The sequence below is a fragment of the Camellia sinensis genome, chromosome 12, assembly GCF_055761805.1.
Source record: "Camellia sinensis isolate YWXY chromosome 12, ASM5576180v1, whole genome shotgun sequence".
Taxonomy (NCBI): Eukaryota; Viridiplantae; Streptophyta; class Magnoliopsida; order Ericales; family Theaceae; genus Camellia; species Camellia sinensis.
Genome location: NC_138972.1, coordinates 117722590 through 117746363, shown reverse-complemented (window position 1 = coordinate 117746363; position 23774 = coordinate 117722590). Strand labels below are relative to the sequence as shown.

At 33.3% G+C, this 23774-nt stretch overlaps 1 protein-coding gene across 4 annotated transcripts; it reads left to right on the top strand.

Moving 5' to 3' along the window:
* The first annotated feature begins 7690 nt into the window (after positions 1–7690).
* Positions 7691–14164, top strand: LOC114266141 (uncharacterized). 4 transcript variants are annotated; one of them, XR_014347095.1, is made up of 10 exons: positions 7692–7950; positions 8046–8124; positions 9119–9227; positions 9365–9464; positions 9711–9861; positions 10066–10600; positions 10992–12218; positions 12315–12407; positions 12493–12557; positions 13792–14109. XR_014347095.1 is itself a non-coding variant. In XM_082899683.1 (10 exons), exons 7-10 carry the CDS (start codon positions 12168–12170, stop codon positions 13913–13915), a joined length of 333 nt encoding a protein of 110 aa, XP_082755809.1. In that variant the 5' UTR covers positions 7692–7950; positions 8046–8124; positions 9119–9227; positions 9365–9464; positions 9711–9861; positions 10066–10677; positions 10992–12167; the 3' UTR covers positions 13916–14164. The 4 variants fall into 4 exon arrangements, 1 of the variants encoding a protein (XP_082755809.1); XM_082899683.1 differs by having other exon boundaries at positions 10066–10677; positions 13792–14164; XR_014347094.1 differs by having other exon boundaries at positions 7701–7950; positions 10066–10677; positions 10992–11115; positions 13792–14075.
* Positions 14165–23774: the final 9610 nt, after the last annotated feature.

The following is a 23774-nucleotide window of genomic DNA, read 5'->3' as shown; positions in this document are numbered from 1 at the left end:
CAATATTTTATTATGTTTCATTGAATTTTGAACCAAAATTTTTTTATTGATAAATTTTTAATCTACACAGCAAACACCTTGAAGTACTTAAGGTCAAAATGCCTCGTGTTGACGATCATCAGCTTCGGCGTGAACATTTTGAAACTTTTCACATTTGGTTCAAGGAACATCTGTGTATTTAAATCTATAGATTCTATTTACCTAAGTCGAACTACATTTTAAATTTTACAAAAAAAAATTTAAATAGGTTCAAACTTTGCGAAGGACTAGTGATGTCATATTTTCTAAAGAGATTATTGTATTGGCAAACGGTCCTCATAACCTGGCAAGGAGGTTCAACGGACATGGATATTGCCACACATACGGGAGAACTGTGCCTTGGAGAGCGCTGTATAAAGATGGTGCTTGGCCATCACAATCAACACCCCAGCCATCGACTATTGTTCAGATCACCCAGCAGGTTCGTGCGGAGCTAAGGGAGGAGCTGAGGGAGGAGATGTGAGCAGAGTTCTCTACACATTTATAGCAGATGAGAGCTGAGATGATGGCCTTTGTGTCACATGGAGCGAGTGTGGATCCCAACAAACAGGTTCGATATAAATTAAATTGTTTGATAGTTAAATTTTCACACAACATATATGTACATATATATAATAAAATTCGAATATGATTAACACATTATGTATTGACGATCATAGATTCCTAATGCATCGAGTGGCCACCGGGCATTTAGGGAATCAACAGGAGATAAGAATCTATATACACCACAACCAGAAGATCAGGTATAAAATGTATCTTTGCATTCTAAGCTAAGAATAACCATAAATTAACTGTACACAGCCCAAAAGAATAGAGGCTAGGCACGAGAAACTTGAATTCAAGGTGTCGACGCCCCAAAATAACCAAACGACATCGGTTTAGCACGAAACATGGCACACATGACCGCCTAGGCACGAGAGACTTGTGGGAGAAGACGAGGCTCCAATTGGGTTCCTAGTTTGGGAGTTAGAGTCGAATTTCGATCTAGGCAAACTAGTTCATTAAGAAATTTAAATTCGAGGTGTTGATGCCCCAAAATCACCAAACGGCATCGGATTAGAACAAAACTTGGCACACACGACCGCCTAGGCACGAGAGACTTGTCAGAGAAGACAGGACTCCAATCGGGTTCCTGGTTTGGGAGTTAGAGCCAGATTTCACTCTAGGCAAACTAGTTCATCAAGAAACTTGAATTCGAGGTGTTGACGCCCAAAATCACCAAGCGGTCGAATTAGCACAAAACTTGGCACACACGACCGCCTAGGCATGAGAGACTTGTGGGAGAAGACGGGACTCCAATTGGGTTCCCGCTTTGGGAGTTAGAGCCGGATTTCATTCTAGGCAAACTAGTTCCTTAAGAAACTTGAATTCGAGGTGTTGACGCCCCAAAATCACCAAACGGGGTCGGATTAGCACGAAACATGGTACACATGACCGTCTTGGCATGAGAGACTTGTGGGAGAAGACGAGACTCTAATCGGGTTCCCGGTTTGGGAGTCGGAGCCGGATTTCGGTCTAGGCAAACTAGTTCATTAAGAAATTTGAATTCAAGGTGTTGGCGCCCCAAAATCACCAAACGGGGTCGGATTAGCACGAAACTTGGCATACACGACTGCCTAGGAACGAGAGACTTGTGAGAGAAGACGGGGCTCAAATTAGGATCCCGGTTTGGGAGTTAGAGCCCGATTGCGGTCTAGGCAAACTAGTTTCTTAAGAAACTTGAATTTGAGATGTTAACCACCCAAAATCGCCAAACGGCGTCGGTTTAGCACGAAACTTGGCACACACGACCGCCTAGGCACGAGAGACTTGTGGGAGAAGACAGGACTCTAATCGGGTTCCCGATTTGGGAGTTAGAGCTGAATTTCACTCTAGGCAAACTAGTTCCTTAAGAAACTTGAATTCGAGGTGTTGACGGCCCAAAATCACCAAACAGGGTCGGATTAGCACGAAACTTGGCACACACGACCACCTAGGCACGAGAGATTTGTGGGAGAAGACTGGACTCGAATCGGATTCTTGGTTTGGGAGTTAGAGCCGGATTTCGGTCTAGGCAAACTAGTTCCTTAAGAAATTTGAATTCGAGGTGTTGACACCCTAGAATGACCAAACGGTGTCGGTTTAACATGAAACTTGGTACACACGACCGCCTTGGCACGAGAGACTTGTGGGAGAAGACGGGACTCCAATTGGGTTCCCGGTTTGGGAGTTACAGTCGGATTTCTGTCTATCCAAAATTATTTACTTAATTATCTTTGTAATTATATAGTAGTTGATTTTGTATGTTTTTTTTAAAATTAAAATATTAACACATAACTATATTGCCATTAATTATTTTTATTTTTTGTTTTCAAATATTTTCCGAGTAGCAGTTTTCTTCTTGTGGAATGTAGGCGTGTGAATGTTGCGACTAACTTTTGTTTTTGTTACCCACGAAAGAATCATGAGGAAAACTTTTATTTTTGATTTACGTTATTTTGAATTGTGAACAACATTATGTATTTAAACATTGTATATGTATTATGCAATATTATGTAGTGGGATAATTTCGCTGATGAATGGAAGAATATTTTTATTGTGGATGAATTGTTATTTTCACACTGGAATTTTTATATTATTATATAATTATCGATTTCTTTTTCAGTTATTTTTTATTTAATACAGGTAATTTTCATATTTTTAATAATTTTATTGCAAATTTTTTTTTTGAGACAGCACCACACCGTCTCAAAAAACAGTAGAACCAGATTTTTTTTTTGCGACGTAAGCAATGCCGTCGCAAAAGATATTGACAATAGTAGAAACAAAAAACCTTTCGCGACGGTATTCTTTGCCGTCGCAAATAATCTTTTAGCGACGGCATGTCGTGCTGTCTCAAATAATCTTTTAGCGACGGCAGGTATCCCGTCGCAATAAAAACACTTTCGCGACGGCATTTTTGCCATTGCAAATAACACTTTTAGCGATGGCAACACAGTGTCGTCTCAAAAAATCTCATATTTTTACATATTAATGCTAACAGCAGAATTCCATCGCAAAAAGGCAACTTTGCCGTCGCTAAAATCTTTTAGCAACGCCCTATGTTGCGACCCCCCACTTGTCGTCGCTAAAAATCAGTTGCTGTCGCAAAAAAGTTTTTGAGACGGCATTTTGAACATTTGCAACGACATTTTGCCGTCGTTAAAAACCTAAATTTTTGTAGTGATACTAAAATATGTATGGATCTTTAATAATATTTATATGTATAAAATCTCAGGAAAAATAAATATTATTTACCCATATTAACAATGAATAAGACTTTTTAGTTTATAGGTATTTTCATCTTTTTACATGTAAATCAAAGGATAATATAGTTATTTTTACACCCAAGTAACATCATTTGTACGAACTTAGTAGATTAGGAAAATTTTGATATTATTAACAAAAGTAAGAGAAGTTTTTATAATTATTTAAACTATATGAAAAGTCTTTATAATTGTCAGAAATCTTAAAGAGAGTGTAATTTACTCTTTTTTAAAACAAATATCATAAATATATATTATATTTAAAGAATTAATTAATACTTATATATATATATATATATTATAGTACATGATCTACACATAATCAAAGAAAAAAAACATTTCAGTGCCAGAATAAGACTCGTGCAGACCTCGGAGATCCCAGCAGTACCTCCATTTAGGATCGGGGAGAATCTTTCCCCTTATTGATTGGGTGAATTACAATAGCGATTCATGTAGTTTAAAAGGTTCATGTTATTCTGATTTTTAATTTTTTAATTATGATTTATTTAATTATAAATTGTAAATATTGCTTTAAATAAAGATAATTAAAGATATTATTACTTTATTTTTATTTTAAATAAGTAATTAAATCTTAAAATAATTTCTCATATTTATTAATGGTTAAATTTTTATTTTCTTTTTTATTTATAAAAAGAGTAGTGTTATATGCACTAATCAGTGTACCAACACTATTTATAACATTATTAGTGGGATAATACTATATGCACTAATTAGTGTACACACTAGTGTACCAACAGTTGATGTGACATAATTTTAGAACTTTGAATATTTGTAATTTGTATAATAAATAAGGATATTAATGATATCATAATACTAGTTGGTACACTAGTGTATACATTAATTGGTGCATGTAGCACCTCTGTTATTATTGACCACACTCATTAATAATATTACAAATACTAAAAACCTTTTTAATTATGCCACATCATCAATTGGTACACTAGTTAGTACACTAATTGATGTATATAGCATTATTCTTATAAAAATTCAAAAACTTATTGTGGCAAAAAGTAGAATCACTAAATTACATTTATATTTTAAAAAAATTAAGAAAAATAAATAATAATTTCCTTTATACATATATATATATATATATATATATATATTTAACAAGGTAGATTAAATTTAATGCATTTTGGTTTAATTGTCAAAAATTTCCGGAGTTTACTTCTATATTTATTTCTTAATTTTTTTTAATCATGTAAGAAATACTAACTTATGTTTTTTTAAATATGCATTGACTAAAAGTTTAATGACTTAAAGATAAAAATTAAAATTTGAGAATAATATATAATTGAGAAAAGATAAAATAATAATTTTTTTACATATGAATAAATAAGTAATACAAATTGCCGAAAAAAAATAAATAAGAGACAAATTACGACAATAATCTTTATACTTTACTCCTCCTGTCTTTTTAATACCTGTTTCAATTAGTTCAATTTTAATCATGAATTTATGATTTTGTCTTTATTTGGAATTACAACTCTTAATATATATATTTTTTATAAACAATATGCACATAAATGTCATGGGCCATATTTTTTAGGCAAAATAATAAACTTACTTAACTCAGCTAATTAATCTCAATCAATTTAGTGATAATTTTCTTTTGAAAATGCTAACAATATTATTAAATGGATCAAATTGAAACAAAATCTAAAATTAAGGTTAAAATTGAGTCAATTGAAAGTGTAAAGACCAAAATGATACAAATGGTAAAATATAAGGCCCACTGGTGTAATTTTCCCAAAAAATAAATTCATTTATTTCAACTTTAAAAAATTCAAACAATAAATGCTTTACTTAAAATGATAAATTTTACATTGTTTATGTGTGAAATAATTTTAAATTTAATATTTAACTCACGTTTTTTATGCCAAATGAAGCGTAAGATTTGTATTGTTTTGATCTTTAATTTTCTTAATTATAATTCATTTAATTATAAATTTTAAATATTATTTTAAATAAGGATATTTTAAGGATAAAATCATTGATTTAATAAGATATAAACTAATTTAACAAAATTAAACATTAAAAATTTATTTTTAAATTATTTAAAATTATTTCTATTTACGAAAGATAAAATTATATAAAAATGATAAATCTTTTATATTTTTATTTTTTTACCAAATTAATTTTTAATATATATTTGGATAATGATAATGTAATTAGTGATTGTTTTTGTTGATATTTTTATATAGTTATTATGTAACAGATTGGTATATTTGTTATTTGAACAAATTATAATGGTAGTCCCCATACTTTGATTTTTGTGCCATTTTAGTCATTGTAATTTCAGTTGGCTTGATTTTGATCTTAATTTTTATGACTTTATCTCAATTTGATCTAATTAGTTACAATTCTTAGCCTTTATTTATGAAAAATATGTGCATAAGTATCATGTGCCATATTTGTAAAGGTAAAATTATAAACTTACTGAACTCAATGAGTTAATTTCAACCAATTTAATAATATTTTTTCTTAAAAGACACTAACGATATTATTAATTGGATCAAATTGACATAAAATCTAAATTTAAGAGTCAAAATTGAGTCAATTGAAAGTGTAGGTAGAGACCAACTGGGAAAAATATATGGATCACTGTTGTAATTTACCGTTATTATTAATAGATATTTTTTTATGGTTATCATGTAATTAATGATTATTAAGTTTTTAATATGTAATCGATATACTTAAAATATGAAATATTTTTAATTTTTAATTTTGGGATTTAATGGTTTGGTTTAATAATGACATTAAAATTGTAGCCATGTTTAATTTTTTTTAAAAATAGAAACTAATTTATTGAAAATAAATATCAAAAAAATTATTTCTATCCTCTCAAAAGATAAAACTATATAAAGATGATGTATATTTATTTATTTTTTTCACCAATTTAAGTTTTAATTTCTCAGAAAAAAAATTTGAGAAATAAATTTTGAAAAATCAAGCCAAATAAAACTTTATAACCAAGAAAGTTCCAATTTTATTCACTAAAAAAAAGACTATTAAATTTCAAATAATAGACAAATTGACCAATATAAAATAAGTTGTAGTTCACCAATATAAAATAAATTGTAGAGCAACTTTACCCTTGAAATAAGCTATTTGCAGAGGAAACATATTTGATTATCCTTATTTAGAACAAAATTTAAAATTTAAGGTCAGATATATTACAATTGAAAAATCATGAATCAAAGTGATATAAATTTCAAGGACTATTAGTATAATTCGCCCTTATTAATTTATTTGTCAAGAATAGTTTTTTTATTGATAGAGTAAGGGTAATAAATAAGCCAAACGAACCAAACAATTAACTATTTTTTTTGGTTTAAAATTTTTAATGAATTTTAAAATTTGTTTAAACTTGGTTCTTTAAACTTGTACGTTGATTTCAAATGAGTTTTTGTTGAATTGAAATATAGTTTGACTTATTAAATTGAGCTCAAATAAAAAAAAAATTATATTATATTTCTTTAAAAAGTGGATAATTTAGAAAGGGTAAATTACAAATATACTCTTTAAGATTTACTTAAAGTACAGATTCCTCTCTGTGATTTGAAAAATTATAAATATTTCTTTTTAAAATTTTTTATTTAACAGAATTAATTAAAAAATAAAATTCATAATTGCTCTCCTATATAATAATAAAATTACTTAAATTTTTAATTGAAATATATTTCTAAAATCATTAAAAATTATTAAATGACTTGGTGATTTATTAATAAAATTGGTGATTTGTTATGAAATCAAAAACTTCAGGGGTGGAATGTAATTTCCAGAACTACAAAGGGTGATTCATATTTTAATTAAAATTCAGGGGTGTATTTGTAATTTATTCTTTTAGAAAAAGATTTTAAAATTAAAAAAATAGTTAAAAAAAACCTTTTGCCAAATTTTTTTTTATAAAAAAAAAATTAATAAAATATAAAACAGAGAACAAAAATACAAACCAACAGAAAAATGTTAAATTCACAGCCACAAAAATATAAACAAAAAAAACCATGTAAATCTCAGTCAAGATTGAAGAAAAATAAAAGAATAGCCAAGCTAAACCTAAAGAGGATATAGATCTAAGATAGGCCCTTTGGTTAAATATATGTAAGTCATAACCGCACTACAGGAAAAAGAGGTTTAGGCGGCGTTTTTTTAACGGCGCATTTTTAAACGTCACTTTTTTTTAACATTTAACGACGTTTTTTAAAACGTCGCATATTTGTTCAACAAAACGACATCGTTTAATAATAGGAGGCGTTTGAAACGCCTCCGAATGTATTGTGCCTCACGCGCTTGGTCTCCTCTTTTCAAAGCCTAATTTTGAATCTCAGACTAAGACCCAACTTTTCGAGCTCTCTCTCTCTCTCTCTCTCTCTCTAAATCTCAGAACGATTTCGAAGCTCCACCACTGTCTCTCTTTCTCTCTCTAAATCTCTCTCTCAACTCTCTCTAAACCCTTATCAGAGCCATTCAGAGATTCATCTCAGTGATTTCATCACAAAGATTCAGAGCGATTTCATCTCAGTGATTTCATCGCAGAGATTCAAATCGGTCTCCACCATCTGCACCATCGTCTACATCATCATCTACACCATCGTCTCCTAAGGTGAGCTCCACCGTCTCTCTTTCTCTCTCTCTCTGAAGCTCTTCCTTCCCGTCTCTCTCTCCGTTTCAGTGATTGATGAGTTGTATATGCTCTAGTTAGCCCCAATCCAAGATTGATCCATATGAGGTTAGGGCCCGTGCTAAACAGGTTGTGCAAGATCAGCGCCGTCTGAAGGTTGGTCTTCCAATCTCAGTTTTATCGATTCTTCTCTCTCTCGATCTCTCAATCTCTCTCGATCTCTGTCTCTCTCGCACAATCTCGTTATATGCGTACACATTATCTGTATTTTTTTTTGGATAATTTTTTTTTCTCTTAAAAATCTCTCTATACAAGTATATATATGAATTTATATATGTATTGATTGAATAATCATCCTTTTTTTTGCCCTGGCTCAGACGAAGGGTCATCTCCTTTTCATCAAACACAAGATGAAAAATCTGACAAAATAAATTTCTCACTTTGAACAACATATTGATTGGATTTCCAAGTTGATGTAGATTGTTATTGTGACTTGTATATATATATAGTTGGTGGAATGTTGAAATTTGAGAACTTCGTTATTGTTTATGAACTACAAATAACTCATTTTGGATCAGTTGGAGTTGTAGGAGAAAAAGGGGCAGATGAATGTGTGGGTTTAACTGTTTATGATTTAATGAAGTAACTGTTGAACATGATCTTGTAGAAAAATGGTCTTGTAGAAATGGGAATGAGTCTTTATTATAAGATGAGACAGAGTGGTTTGACACCAGATCAGTACACCTTTGCATCAGTCTTTAGAGCGTGTGCCACTTTAGCAACATTGCAGCAGGGCAAGCAAGCAAAATACTTCGTTGTTTGTCTTTGCATTATCAGCTGCTTATATGTATTGACCCTTTCTCATCTATAAAAATTATACTAATGCCCTATTCTAAAGGTGGTTTTTGAGTGTGAAAGTATTTTTCTTATATTGGTGAAATTCTGAACCCTGTGATCAATACTGGAAAATTGCTACAGATTGTTATTGGTTTATGAATTGAAAATTTGTTGCATTTCCAGTGTTGAATGGACCCAATACAATAGTGGCTATATGATTGAAATACATGAAAACTTTCTGTGTAGTTGTTTTGTATTAATTATGGGAACTACATGTTTATCCTCATTGCATGTGTAAAAATCTCCATTTCAGGTTGCAGCATCCATGAAGAAGGGTGTTTCTAAATGTCACACTAATATGTTGATAATTGATGCAGATTGACTTGTCTTCCCACATTGTTAGGGTTTACTTGACTTTGAAGGTACTACTTTAACATGACTTTGAATGATTTGAAGAATACATGGTCTTTATTTCTATGAATTTATTTCCAGTCGTGTTGGTTATTTTATTCCTCTGCCAGGATTTGATAGAAGGTTAATATGTTGATAATTGATGCAGATTGACTTGTCTTCCCACATTTGATTTTCTTTGCATCTAGTATGTTGGGGCACCATACTCTTGTGATATCAGCTATATGAACCATTTCTTGGGGCCTGAGGTTTGTTCCTATTTTCTTTTCAATTTTTGCTTCTTTTGAACATCACAATGTATGTTAGTGGAATGATGACTCCAACACATCTCCGAATCTGATAAACATATTTTGGTTTGATTTGAAAGTCATGCTGAAAGTACTATATGGTTTTATTCTTGTTTTATTTTTAGAAATGGTTCTTTTTTTTTTAAAAAAAAGAAAAAGACAAACTGCAAATTCTGAGCATGACAAGTCAACTATTGGTTTTGGCAGCATTAATACCCAATCAGGTGGGAATGTCATGCCTGGCAATATGTGGAGACTTGATGAAGAAATTGTCTTGCAGAGTACTTCAGCTGATACTTCAACCCAGCAGCAGCAATCTGCAGGTTGATTTCCCACCTTCGGTATGCTCTCAGATAAGGTACAAGTATCAATATTGTGCAAAGCATTAAGTGTTCCTTCATTGCTTGGTTTGCTATATACGTGTAATTTTATTCTGGATTTTTAAGATCCCTTAACATTGCTTTTTTTAATTTGAAGTTATAGTGCATAATGTGATGAATTGATAGCAATCTTTTAGCATAATGCTTCTTTCTTGTTATTAATTTCCTCAACTATTTTCCAGGTCATGTATGTGTTCCAATTGATCCAAACCATTTGTGAAGAATTCAATCCTACAACCGTACCAACCCAATCCAGAAAGATCACTGATGCGGCAGAAAAGATGAAAGAAATGGTGGCAAAAATTGGATTGATGCCACGGCAGGAAACGATTGTGAAAGTAGTCTCTACAATGCGAGCAAACAAAGATATTTGGAGAGCAGTTGAGATGATTGACTTTTTGGAGAAGGCAGGGTTCCCTGTGGGGTTTGAAAGCTACGAGTTAGTGGTTGAAGGGTGCTTAGAGTGTGGCGAGTTTGTTTTGGCAGGGAAGGTTGTAATGGCGATGACAAGAAGAGGGTTTATACCATATATTAAGGCACGGCAGAAGGTAGTTGAGGGGCTGGCTAGTGTTGGTGAACAGGAGCTTTCCTCTGCTGTGAGGCAGAAGTTTGTAGAATTGAAATCTTAGCTTCTTGAAAATCATTTGGGTGGTGTGATTATTGTGAGAAGCATTTAATGTTACCGTCCTTCCCAAGCTGTGCAATGTATGTCATTTGGTGAGTGTTCAATGTTCATCATTTTTCAACATCACAACCAAAGAGGAGATGGGATCAATATTCCATTATTTAATTGAGTAAGAGATTTACAGTTCTGTACTTTTTGAAATCTTCTAACAGTTTCTGTAATGTAAATCCATTTTCTGGGACATTATCATGTCAGATTTCATTAGTGTATGGACATATAAGCTGAAGCTTTGGTGGACTTTAATGATGGCTCTTTTTTGATTTTCCCTAAATTGTTTATTCGCTTCTAGTAAAGCTATTACTGCATGACCTCTATATGCTTTCAAAATGTTCGCAGCTATGGGTTATGTTTGCGTTTGACAACATTGATTAATGACATCTCACCCATCTTTTTTGTGCATCCACTTCCACCAATTTTCAATAGCCTTCTGTGGTAGAATGACGTTGCGTTGGTCAATTTTCTTATGAAGTGGTGACTGAGACTACAAGGAGCTGTTTAGCCTGTAGTTGTTAGAGATTGGACTCCAGCATGCACCTTTCTTCTACAGGTAAAACTTTGTCATCTTGGTACTTGTAATTTAGTTTTGATCTGGTTCAATCTGATTACAAATTTACGACCAGTAGGTGATTGGGAACATAGGGTCTGTTTTGTACTGTTCTCATTTTCGATATTTTTGTTTTTTGTTTTCACTTTTCGTGTTTTCAGAAACAACACAATAAAAAGTTTGAAAACATCCATAGTTTTCGTATTTATGAAAAACAATTTTTGAAAATTCAAAAAATAACTTAAAATTGTTTCCCAAAAATTTATTTATTTTCCTCCTCTTCTCGAAAATAGTTTGTCTGTCAATTTTCCAAAATGAATTTAGTGTATTGTAGGTTGGTGCTATTAAATACATTTGAATTCTGCATATCGTGTGAGTTGATTCACTCCATCTCTCCTCCGCATTTCTATAGCCATTGAAGTCACACATTCATTGCCATACTAAATGCACTGTAATCTTAGGTAAAACTTCATGGAGTGGGTGCATAATTTTTCAGAGAAAGTGAAGAAGTTTGGCCATCTTGGATTATAGTCTTCTTAAGCTATTTTATGACAATCTTCAGTTGACACCAGTGGCTGATATCTGTTGTTTAAACCACTTCTATAATTCTGGGAAATATCCCTTCGCATAAAAAATGGTCTTTTTAGTATGAATTCTGAATATCTCTTGACTAGCAGACCTATTTTCATTTGTGTTCATGGAAATGTTTGGCAACAATTGTACATGAATACCAGTACTACTTGCCAATATTGAGTAATCAGCAACTGCAAACCCATATAACTTGAGTCAGCAACATCTAGTTCATTCGTAGTTGATGCCAAGAGAGACATCTAGTTCGTTGTTGGTGGACCCAACTTATTCATACTTAAGACATAAAAATAATTATCCTAAGGAATTTAAGCCAAATTCCATCATTCAAGTGCATGAAAGCTAAATTTCATCAATAAGGTGGTTCAAGCCTTGACAGGGTAGCTGGTCGATGTTGGGTTCGGTCTGGTCTGCTCTGTTGTGTTTATGTCTTTCTTCTACTCGTCTCTCTCTGCCTTCTCGTTGCCATGTCTGCAGAGCTTAAACTCTCCCAATCGAACCGTATCTTTCGCCCTAATGTAACTCCCCCCCTCCTCTCTCTCTCTCTCTATATATATATATATATATCTATATATACATATATGTGTATTTATTGATTCTGTAACTAATTTCAGGAACCACTTGAAGGCAAAATCATCACAAAGCTTCCATCTTCAATCTCCCACAACGGGATTCGCCTCACTGTCAATGGATCAGTCACCTTACAGGTTCTAGTTCTCTTGTTGTTTCATTTTCTCAGCTTCCAAACAAACATAGATTAAGCTGAAACTTCATATTTATATATTTGTTTAGGTCCGTGGTGGATCAGCTGGAGTGATCGAGTCTTTATATGGTGTTCTCAAGCCTATCCCAATTGTGTAAGCCATCTCCATTTCTCCCTTTTTTAATATCATTAACATTAGGATAAATACGAGTAATTTTTAAGTGGAATTAACAGTTAAAAGAGCAAAGAAAGATGAATTCTTTTAGTTATGAACATAGGGAAGAAATTCAAAAGCATGAATTTTTCAATTGATTGATTTTATTAACACTATGCCTCAATATAGGGAATTAATAAAAGAAAAGAATTATAATTTTAGAATTTTGATACATCAATATCAAGGACTGAAGAAATTTAAAACCTCAATTCAACTGATCTGATCCTAATGCTACAAGAGTATGCATTGAAGATTGTTTTGTTAATATAGGTTTTATTTCAAGAGTTTTACTAATAGAAATCCTTTCTTGGGTTGGCATCTAAGCTGATATTTATTAAGAAATCTATATTTGGTTGGTTGGAGTTGATGATTGAAGTATAAGATGGTTCCCATGTTGATTAGAGTAATTTTTAGAAAGATTTATGTCTTTGGCTTAGGCCTTGTCAGGATGGTTCCCATGTTGATTAATCATGAAACTTCATATTTTCAACAATGCTTATTGGATGGTGATACTGCTGCCACATGTTATCACCCTTGCATCCAATATTTACTCCTTGGGGAGGTGTCTTGTCAAAAAAAAAAAAAAACTAAACTAAATTTGGAAAATCCGAATAATTCCTCATATCTTTCCATAGTTCCCTCTTGTAAGCAGAAACATAAATGAACTTTAGTAGAATAGATAGTTTTCAGAATAATAAAGGATAGTCATACATGAAGAGCTCAATATGTGTAAGATACAAGAAGTTCAAGGCTATGTGTGATTCATCCGAATATCACATATTTCTATAATAAATGAACAATGGTCATTTTCTGCATCTGGGCTGTTTATATGTATAGACAGTGTGTGATCTGCATATTAATTATTTCTTCTATGTACACTAATTGTATTTATAAAAAAAAAAAAGACACTAATTGTGGATTGTTAAATGCACCTAATTAAGTTTTTAACTTTCAGCATCTAATCTTGTTTCATTGAAGACAAGTTTGTATTTACTCTCAAGAACTGCAGTGCCTTATGTTTCTATTTTCCGGAGGCTCAGTTATGCTATATGTAGTTAATATTTACATAGTGACCCTTGAATTAAGGTGCAATTCCAAAATCCCTGTTTTGCTATTTTTGTTTGTGATCAAGTCAATAATTGTGTTTTTTTTCCTTTGTTATCTATGCATGCAGGTTAGGTTTAATGTTTGTGGGAGGCCTAGTTTTGGCGTATGCTTCAGAACACCTGGGGATTGGATCATTTTTGAGAGGTTTTGAAGAGCATATGTTTCTTATGCTGATTTTCTTAGGCTTGTAAGGAAAGCTAATTTATTTTTGAGCAATTGACTCTCAACATGCTGATTTTCTTAGGCTTGTAAGGAAAGCTTATTTTTTTTTGTTGACATGAAATGTATGTTTCTAGGAAGGATGGTGAACAATGTTATGTTATTGTTGCAGGAGCATGTTGAAGTATTCAAGTATTTAATCAAATTTCGATCTTTAAACAATGTTATGTTATTGTTGCTATTTTACAGGTATATTTTTAAAGTTAAATATGACAAATTAATAGATTAAAAAAAAAAAAATAAAAAAAAAATCTATTGCGGCGTTTTTCAAAACGCCACCATAGTTGTATTTTTAAAATAACAAAAAGCTATTACAACGTTTTTGAAGCGTCGCGAATGCCTGTGTGACGTCATGTGACCGTTGGCTGCCACATTTAGCGGCGTTTTTATAAACGCCGCCTATACTAAATTTACGACGTTTTTAAAGCGTCATATACTTACAGCGACGGCGGCGTCCTCGGCGTTTGGTGGTAAGCGTCACTAAAGGAATTAGTGGCGTTTTTGAGACATATAGCGGCGTTTTTAAAACGCCGCTAAAAGTCATTTTTCCTGCAGTGCCGGGATAGAAAGTATTTAGTGAGAGAGAGAGAGGGAGAGAGGGTAGTGAAAATGAGGGATAGAAAATATTTATGGAAAATTATATGTAGGCGAGAGATAGTGAAAAACAAATATATGGGGTGCAAATTGCATGTAGACGAGAGATAAAAAAAAAAAAAAATTATGCAATTACATGCAGCAGGAGATAAAAAAAATTATAAATATATGAAGTATAAGTGTCATTTGTATCTCATGTGTCGGTAATTTTATTTTTATTTATTTTTTACTTATATGTAATTTCTCTAATTATTTATCGATAGAGTAATACTATAAATCTACTCTTATCAATCTAAAAATTATTGAGAAATTAATCTTCACCGCACACTACATGAATTTTACATTATATAAATTAATCTCCACTACATAGGTCCTGTTTAGCAAGTGAATTTTTTTTTTTTTTGGAGGGGGGCTAAAATTCATAAAAAGATAAAATGAACTAAAATAGTCAATAAGACAAAATGTCACATTAAACCCATAATCATTTTACTTTTTCTTTTACAAATATCACATCCACATATAAAAAAATTCAACCCTCTTCTCCAACACAAAAATTTTAACCTATTAAAATAGCCAAAACTAAAATAGCTTACTAAAACAGCCAACTTTCCAAATGAGGCCATAGGTTTCGTTTGAGATATGGCCTCGTTTGAGAAATAGGTTGGCTTTTTAAGTTTGACTTTTTAGCTTTTTGGGAACATGTTTTTTTAGTAACTTTTTAACTAAAATATGATGTAAAAAAAAACTAACATGTTTAGGATGACTTTTTGATTTTTTACAAAAAGATGTACAAAAAGTAGAGAGAAAATGAAATCATTAACTTTTGGGTCATGTTGTAGTGTGTAACCCTTTAAGGGTTACACACCATATGCACCTTCATTGTTGGCCATTGGATTACACAAGTTGATCCTGACCATTGAATTATTTAATTTTGAAAAATTGGACACCGGAGCAACCGGTTAATCCATCTGTATTCTCCCTTCTTGCATAGTGTATTCTCTCTACTTTCACTTTCGTCTCTCTGTCGCCCCCCATCTCTCTCTCTCTATGCTACACCTTCCTTCCATCTCTTCTCCTACTTCTCTCGCTCTCTTCTCTCTCTACTGCGCTCATTCATCTCTCTTTCTCTGGCTCGACTGAATGCAGGCCGAAGTGGTTGTTCTGTTTAAAACCCTAATCTAACCCGGTGAGCCTTTGTTTGGTTTCTAAGAAAATAAAGAATTTTTTTTGGAAGAGCAATCAACAAGGTATGCCTCCCTTTGATTATTTTTGAAACCCTTCCTCTTCTAAAACTCTCTTCCCCATTTTTTACTCTGTTTTCTCTCTCTGAATTTGTATTCCAATCTCCCCTGGCTCACATTGATTCGAAATTTGTACAAATGAAGCAAGGCTTTGTGAGGATTTTATTCTATTTTGCTATTTATATATCTCGGTTGACATTTGTAATGAAATAATCTTTTTTTATCACAAGCCTCTCAAGCGTGTTGTTTAAAGAAATTGGATCCATGTTGGGTAGAAATTGCTCTCCACTCAAGATGGAGAGCATCCTTAATGCAAGCTCAGATGTAATGAGCTCCCTTCCATGCTGCCCAAAACTTTGGAAGACAAGTAATTATCTATCAAACACACCAGCAATTACCAATCTGAGACTATTGTATGCTGAACGATCTATTTTTACACTATTGTATACTATAGTATGCATTGTGCTCCATGTATTTTCTAATGCATGCCATGTGATGCTTTGGATATTTCATTGCCGCACATGTATAGTATCAATTCATGTTCTTGTTACTTGAGACATTGCTTTGAACATTAATACATGTCATTATGATCCATCTTTTTCCTGTTGTAGTAAATGCTCATCTGCGTTCCATTACGAGTAATATAATTTCTTTCTTGTGTCAACATTCTGTGTATGTGGAGTGAGTGAAATTGTACAAACAAATTAAAATTGTTGATCTCATGAAACACCCCCTTGTAGGTGTTGTTATAGACGATTGTCCAGAATGACGTGTATTATCTGTGTTTATTGCAAGTTTCTTTTTTCTAGTTACGTCATTCACCGTTTCATATCCAGGTGAGGGATGTTCGTCTAATCATGGACCGGAATTCAAGACGTTCGAAAGGAGTTGGGTAAGTGTGTTTTTGCTATAAAGTATCACATTTATGTGCAGTGTCGTCGGAAAGTAACTGTTGTGTTGATTCTTTTTAAAAATTAAACATAACTTTATTCTTAAATTCACTAGCATTGCGATAATGAATCCACGATGAGGGATGGTGGGATTACCTTGCACTCATGTTTAAACAATTCATCCTGCATTCTCAAGGTAGATGACATGAACCTAAGTTTCTCCTTTCTTTTCTGTTCTTTTCTTTTCTTTTCCCATTGTATACCATTACTGTTTTCCTCTAATGACAAAACCAAACAGTATTTGTGTTCTCCTTGCTCGATTCCTGCAATTTATAGTTGTTCTAACTCTGCACTGGAATTTCACATTAGATCCAGTTGAGTTTATTTAGTGGAACGACAGTTATTCTTTAAGAATAAATATGGCACAATTATTGTGAGTGTCTTGATCATTGTTCTGTCTTTGTTCTGGCATAAATATTGCTTGTGGGAGTTGGAAGATATATAGAGCTATCAATTGGTGGTTTGCCCTGAGGTGGTTTCTTCACAATTCACGATTAAGTTTGCTGCTTCTTTATGGTACCAGCCCAGATCATGTTAATCTAGGTAGATTATCTTGATTGATACAATCCTTTCCTGGTTGGAGAAAAAACTCCCTAGGAATTTATCTAGTTTAGTTGATTTAAGGTGACTTTACCTTTTTGGTTGATTGATAAAGAAGTCGGTTGAACTCTTTAATTTGCCTATGTGGTTAGAAGGTAGAACTTGGTCTTTTGCATGCTTCTATATCGCAACTCTGGAGGTCATGTCGTTAAATTCTTCCAGACCATTATGAAAGAAATTTGTACGAAAATGTTAACTGCTATCATGCTTTGCGGACTTATTAATCTGGCCTGACAAAGTTACCTTATTTTATTGACGTAATGTGATTTTTTTGGGTAGCTGTAACCCTTGGTTTTTGTCCTTCTATTCTGTCCGAGTCTCTTAATTTTTTTTTTTTTTTTTTTTTTTTTTGTGAATCACTGACATGTTTGATTATCTCAATTTGTATTTTATCATGATTAGCTGACATGTTGTGTTTTGTGAGGTTTAGATACGAGAGAAGAAATTCAGCGCGGCATATATGCACTTTAAAGAGTTTTTGATTTCATTCCTTCTGTAGATACATGCTTTGTAAGTTATAATTGTATTTTTGTCTCATATGTTCTAGCAAACTTATTGTGAGTCCTTGGGTGATACTGCAGGTATATTGAATTTTATGATGCAATGCCTATGCCAATAGCTATAGCTCTCTCTGGCCACCTACTTTTCTGACAATCTGTAATGGTTAAACCATCAGAAGCTGAAGAGAACCTTGTTCAAACTAATGCTTCTGGTGGTGGTTCAGTCGTGGGATCCTATGGTGCAGTTGATAGAAAATTGTATGTGGGAAATTTACACTTCAACATGACAGAATTTGAGCTTAAACAGGTAATATGACTTCCACTACTGAATGTTTTCCATTTTAGCTTGTTTAAATATTACCATTGTTGTTAAAGGAGGAAGAAGATGTAAGGTTTGCTGGAAAATGCCATGTGTGGTGGATGGGAGCAAGCTGCTTTATAAAGATAACACAGGTTGAGTTGTGATGGTTGTACTAGATGATGTGTGATGTCTCACAGGGAGCTGTAGATGGGTCAGTGTTCCGGACATTCTGGTGGTCTGTAATGGATGACAGATGCATCATTTGTCGAAGCCTTGTCAGTAATGTTAGGTAAATATTTGGAAATGGCCATTTATTGAGAAAGAGAGGTAGAGTTTGCTTAAGAATCCAGAGATGTAGGTGGAGGTGGTTGGCTGGTTGGCTTGTGGGGGGGAAATGCTCAAGGAGTTTAGTGGGGAGGTTAGAAGTTGAAGGACGGGCTGCCAAAAATCTTTTTCAGAGGGTGAAGAAAGGGCAACAGAGGACAGAATATGAGTGAAGGTGGATGAGGGATCTTATAGGTGTACAATGTCTTTCATATGGAATTGTCAAGTGGGTAGGTTTGGCAAAACGGGTTTGTCGTTGCCGAAGAAGGTATAGCTTTAAAAATGGGTAAACAATGTATGGAGAGTACCATAAGGAGCTAGGGCAACGATGCTCAGTGCTGCATGCTTTTTTTTGAGTTACCATCACTGTTAGCTAAGAAACATGAGCATGAACATGGACATGGGCCATATTATAATATTTAATGAGTTTTTTGGTTTGGGTTGACACTGTCCCTACTAGCCCCTTTGTCGGTCCGTCTCTGCCCACCACCAAGGTGAGAGGTCTTTTGTCCTCTATGATGCTTGCTTGGTACTATTTGGCCTCCAATTTCCCTAGCCATAGATGGCAAGTTTCCATGCCTCATAGTTTCATGCAGACTTGACACATAGAACAATTGAACAAAACTATTCTCGAAGGTAAATTGAGCTTGTCATGCTGAGGATGATAGGAGTACTTGCCAAGTGCTGGTAATAAATCGATGGCGTTGGTGGCTGGGGAGAGAAGTGCCATCTGTCTATGATGTGCATGAGATACTGCAGGATTGCTAGGAAGCCGTTGTCGGAGTTGTAGTATGCTTGTGGGGAACTGTCTGGGTAGTATGATACCAGTATGGTACTGCCTGGGAGATGTGGTATAGGAGTTGTGGCGTATATGTGATTAGTCAGCACCATGCACCAGCGTGCTCCATCTTTTCCCAGTTGATTTTTTCTAGCTTTGCCAAGCTTTGATAGACTACTACGTGAGGACCATGAAGGTCAAAGGGGATCCCGTTGCTCTGCCTTTGGTTTGAGGTTTGTTGGTGGGAAGCCATTGTTTGGGTGAGAGTTTGTTACTGTTGGAAGTGGGGAAAATGATATTATCGGACCAAGACTTCAACAGGTTTTGGTTGTCCCTTCATGTTGAGGGGCTTTTCTTTTAATAGAGATGAACTGTGTTGGGGAGGAGTAAGTAATGGAGGGGACTACTCACTGGTTGTGGCAATGAGTAGTCATAATTGCTAATTTGGAGTTGCCAATCATAGCTGCTGATATAGAGCTGCTAATCATAGCTGCTAAGCTTGTAGTTGCTGATAGCTTTAGCCAAGGTGACTTTGGAGAGTTTAAGATTTGGTAGGCACCTTTTTGTTGCTTTGAGGTAGTCATTTTTTTTTGTCACATCAACTAGTTCTGCAATTATACAAGAGCACATATGTAAGAGGAGGATTAATTTTGATTTATCCTTGACTCTCTTTTTTATTTATCGATTAATTTTGTTGTTGATCCCAAAAAAAAAAAAAAAAAAGTAGGATTAACAACTTATGAATATATATGGGATACTAACAAGGTGCTTGAATGTACTATAAATAACAAATGATATAATATTTATGTGTACATAGCTAAACGGTTCAGTTTGATTCCAAATTGGAACCATGACTATAAAATGACAGACTGAACCATAAAATAAGGTTTGCCTATTTTAAGAACTATGACCGAACCATGCATTGAGAAAACCAAACCAAACTTTGGTTTGGATCGGTCTCGTTTGTGATTTTTTTGCTCAGACCTACCTTGCACTTTTATTGCGTGTAGATTCTGCTAGTGAGGGAATTTCAATGGGTTTGTATCCTACTGGATTTTTTGTCCTTCACCGTAGTGAACTTTTGAATACTAATCTATTAATTTAGTTTACAAGGTAACTTCTTTTATAACAAATTGGTGTCCTTCCTGGGGACTTGTTAGATTTTTGAAACTTTTGGGCCCGTGGAGCTTGTGCAACTACCTATTGACCTTGAGACAGGACACTGCAAAGGTTTTGGATTTATTTAGGTTAGTATAACTTCATATTGACTGCCCTTTGCTCAAGTAGTTTTTTTTTTCGGTAAAAAACATGAAGTTTCTTGTCACGGATGTTACAAAATGCAAATTTGTTGATTCTCATGGAACCATGCATAATTTTTTTGCAAATAACTTCTTTTTTCTTTCAACTGTCATTCGTATTACTTTTTAATTATTCTTCATTTTGACGAGTTTGATCCAATATTATTTTTTAAGGCTGAAAATAGTTGGAATCGGTATGGACCTCCTAGACGGAACCTTTTCTCTGTCGCATATTTGTTTTAGCATAATGGACGACAAATATAATTTCAATAATAATCATTCATTTTTTGTTATACAATTTCATATTTTTAATTCGTTAAGGTTGGCTTATATAATAAAATACGCGTATGGAGATAGACGGCATGTAATTAGGACACGTAGGTTGAAAGTTAGTAAAATGCTCCTTAAACTTTGTCGAAAAAGGGCGTTCGGGGGTCAAAATGTGAAATAGCCCCTAAACCACTCTGGGGATGTCACGAGAAGATTGATCGTGACAAATACGACTTGTGGGAGCAAAAGACATGTAATTAGGACACATAGGTTGGAAGTTAGAGTAAAAAATGCCTTAAACTTTGTCGAAAAAGGGAGTCTGATGGGCAAAAATGCGAAACAGCGTGTGAACCACTCTAGGGATGTCACAGGAAGCTTGCTTGTGATAAATACTACCTGTGGGGATAGATAACATGTAATTAGGACACATAGGTTGGGGGTTTGAGTTGAAAACGCTTTAAACTTAGTTGAAAAAAAGGTGTTAAAGGGGGGCAAAATACGAAACAGTGCCTAAACCAGTCTAGGGATGTCACCGGCAGCTTGCTCGTGACAAGTACGACTTGTTGGGACATATGGGATATAATTAGGACACATATGTTGACAGTTAGAGTAAAAAACGCCTTAAATTTAGTTGAAAAAGTGCATTGGGGAGCCAAAAATGCAAAACAATCCCGAACCACTCTGGGAATTGCGTGGGCAACTTCCTCATGCCTAATAGAACATATGGGCACATACGGCCTGTGAATAGGACACATAGGTTGGGAGTTAGCGCTGAAAATGCCTTAAACATAACTGAAAAATTGCATTTCAAGAGGGGAAAACTTGGGAGAAACTTGTCCGGACATGCAACATATGATTATGACTATAATTATACAATTTTGAAAAGATTATATACATTCGAGTTTTTTATAATTTTTTTTATTATTTGAAATGATGACGTTATTCAATCAATACTAGTGGTTAATTTTATTTTTACAAATGGTTTTTGGCGTGGAAAAATGGATATTCCTTATTTATGTGCGGAGGACATTGTTTTTTTTTTATAATCTGTTATTATGTTGTCCTTTGTTTTTTTTTTTTTTGGATTACTATTATTCGTACAGATAATTATTGGGGTGGTACAAATTGCTTTTGGCATAGACATATTACTTTTGGCATGGTATAGATTACCATTTGACATGGTATTGTGGATATTTCTTTTTGGCCATGTTTGTTTGGGCGGACTGGATTAGCATTCCTATGACTAATTGTCCTGGGACTACGAATCCGTTGGATTATGTATCCTATCTTAACTAATATTTAAGTTTAAAATAATTAGTCCGTACTTTAATTGTTTAACCAAACATCGGATTAATAATTTTATTGGACTATTAGTCCAATCCCAAGGTCATGTCCACCAAAACAAACATGGCCTTTGTGTACAGAAGACATGATTTTTGTATAATCCTCTGTTTTGTATAGAATTATTATTCTAAGTTGGATTATGCTTGATGCATGTGGAATTGCTATTATATTTTGAATTTGACATTAAAAGTTAAATTTTCTTGGATTGTTATTATTTTCTTTATATACAAGGTACAGGTTGCACAGAATAAATACAGGTTGTGACAAAATTAATATATATATATATATATAACAGTAAAAGTTTTTGACGATTAAACATTTAATAGCCAAAAGGAAATCAAGCCTTTTTCGAGATTAAATATTTGGTAGCCAAAAGAAAGAAAATATTTTTGGTGACTAAATAGTTTGTAGTAAAAAAAAATAAAATGAAAAATAAATTTTATTTGGTGAATAAATATTTAGTAGCCCAAAAAATTTGAAGTTTTTGCATACAAAAAAATTTGGTCGTCAAAAAAGCCGTTGATATTTTTTACAACTAAACATTTAGTTACCAAAAAAGCTACAATCTTTTGCCTACAAAAAAGATTGGTTGCTAGCTAAAGGAGTCAATTAGATGTTTGGCTACAAAATTAATTTGTCGCTTATAATGGAAAAAAGAATTGGCGACTATATATTTTAATCAGTAAATAAAACATAGTAGTGATATAATTTATCAACGACTAAAAATTTAGTCGATAAAAGTTCAAATTAAATTTATAGAAAAATTTATGGCGACTAAATTATTAGTTGCCTAATGGTATTCAATGGCTACTAAAATAATTTTAGTTGCCAATAATTTTCCCGACAATTATTCAACGACCAACTGGGTGACTAAATAATTTAATTTGGAATTACATTCATCGGTTAAAAATGATTTTTAACGACTAAAAATTTAGTTTCCAAATGTGCAATCTCTTGTAGTGTGTAACTAGTTTATTATCCTAATTAATTTCAATAGACTGGATTAACTAATAGTAATTTTAGTGATCAAATGTTCTACAATTTCACTCCACATTGACATGATATGCACTCAGCAAACAACAACCAATTTCACCTGCAACTCAGACATAGGTAAATCTTGTAGAACATTAGATGCATCTGATTTGCATAAGCTAGTTTCATGGCACAAGCAAGCACATATTGAATTAAAATAGTCAACAAAAGAAAAGCCTCAAAAGAATAAAAAAGACTTGACCCTTAGAGAAGGAGTAAAGGCACGGTTCTTCCTTAATCTGTTAGGCTTGTGCAAATCAGGTGGTGAGAAGCTATTGGTTTTCAGCCATTATCTCCAACCACTTAAGTTCTTGGAAAGGCTAGTCATGAAAGTGAAGGGTTGGACTCTAAGAAAAGAAATGTTTGTAATCACCGGTGATTCCAGTTCTAAGATTAGAGAGTGGTCCATGGATTGTTTTAACACTTCCCCAGATGCTCGAGTCTTCTTTGAATCAATAAAAGTGTGTGGAGAAGGAATATCTCTTTACACAATTGAAAATCATCATCATCATTGCAACTATTTGAATTGAGTTTCCTATGTTTTAAGTTCAATTCCATCAACTATGCATGAACTTAGCACTCAAAGAAACATTTGTTTG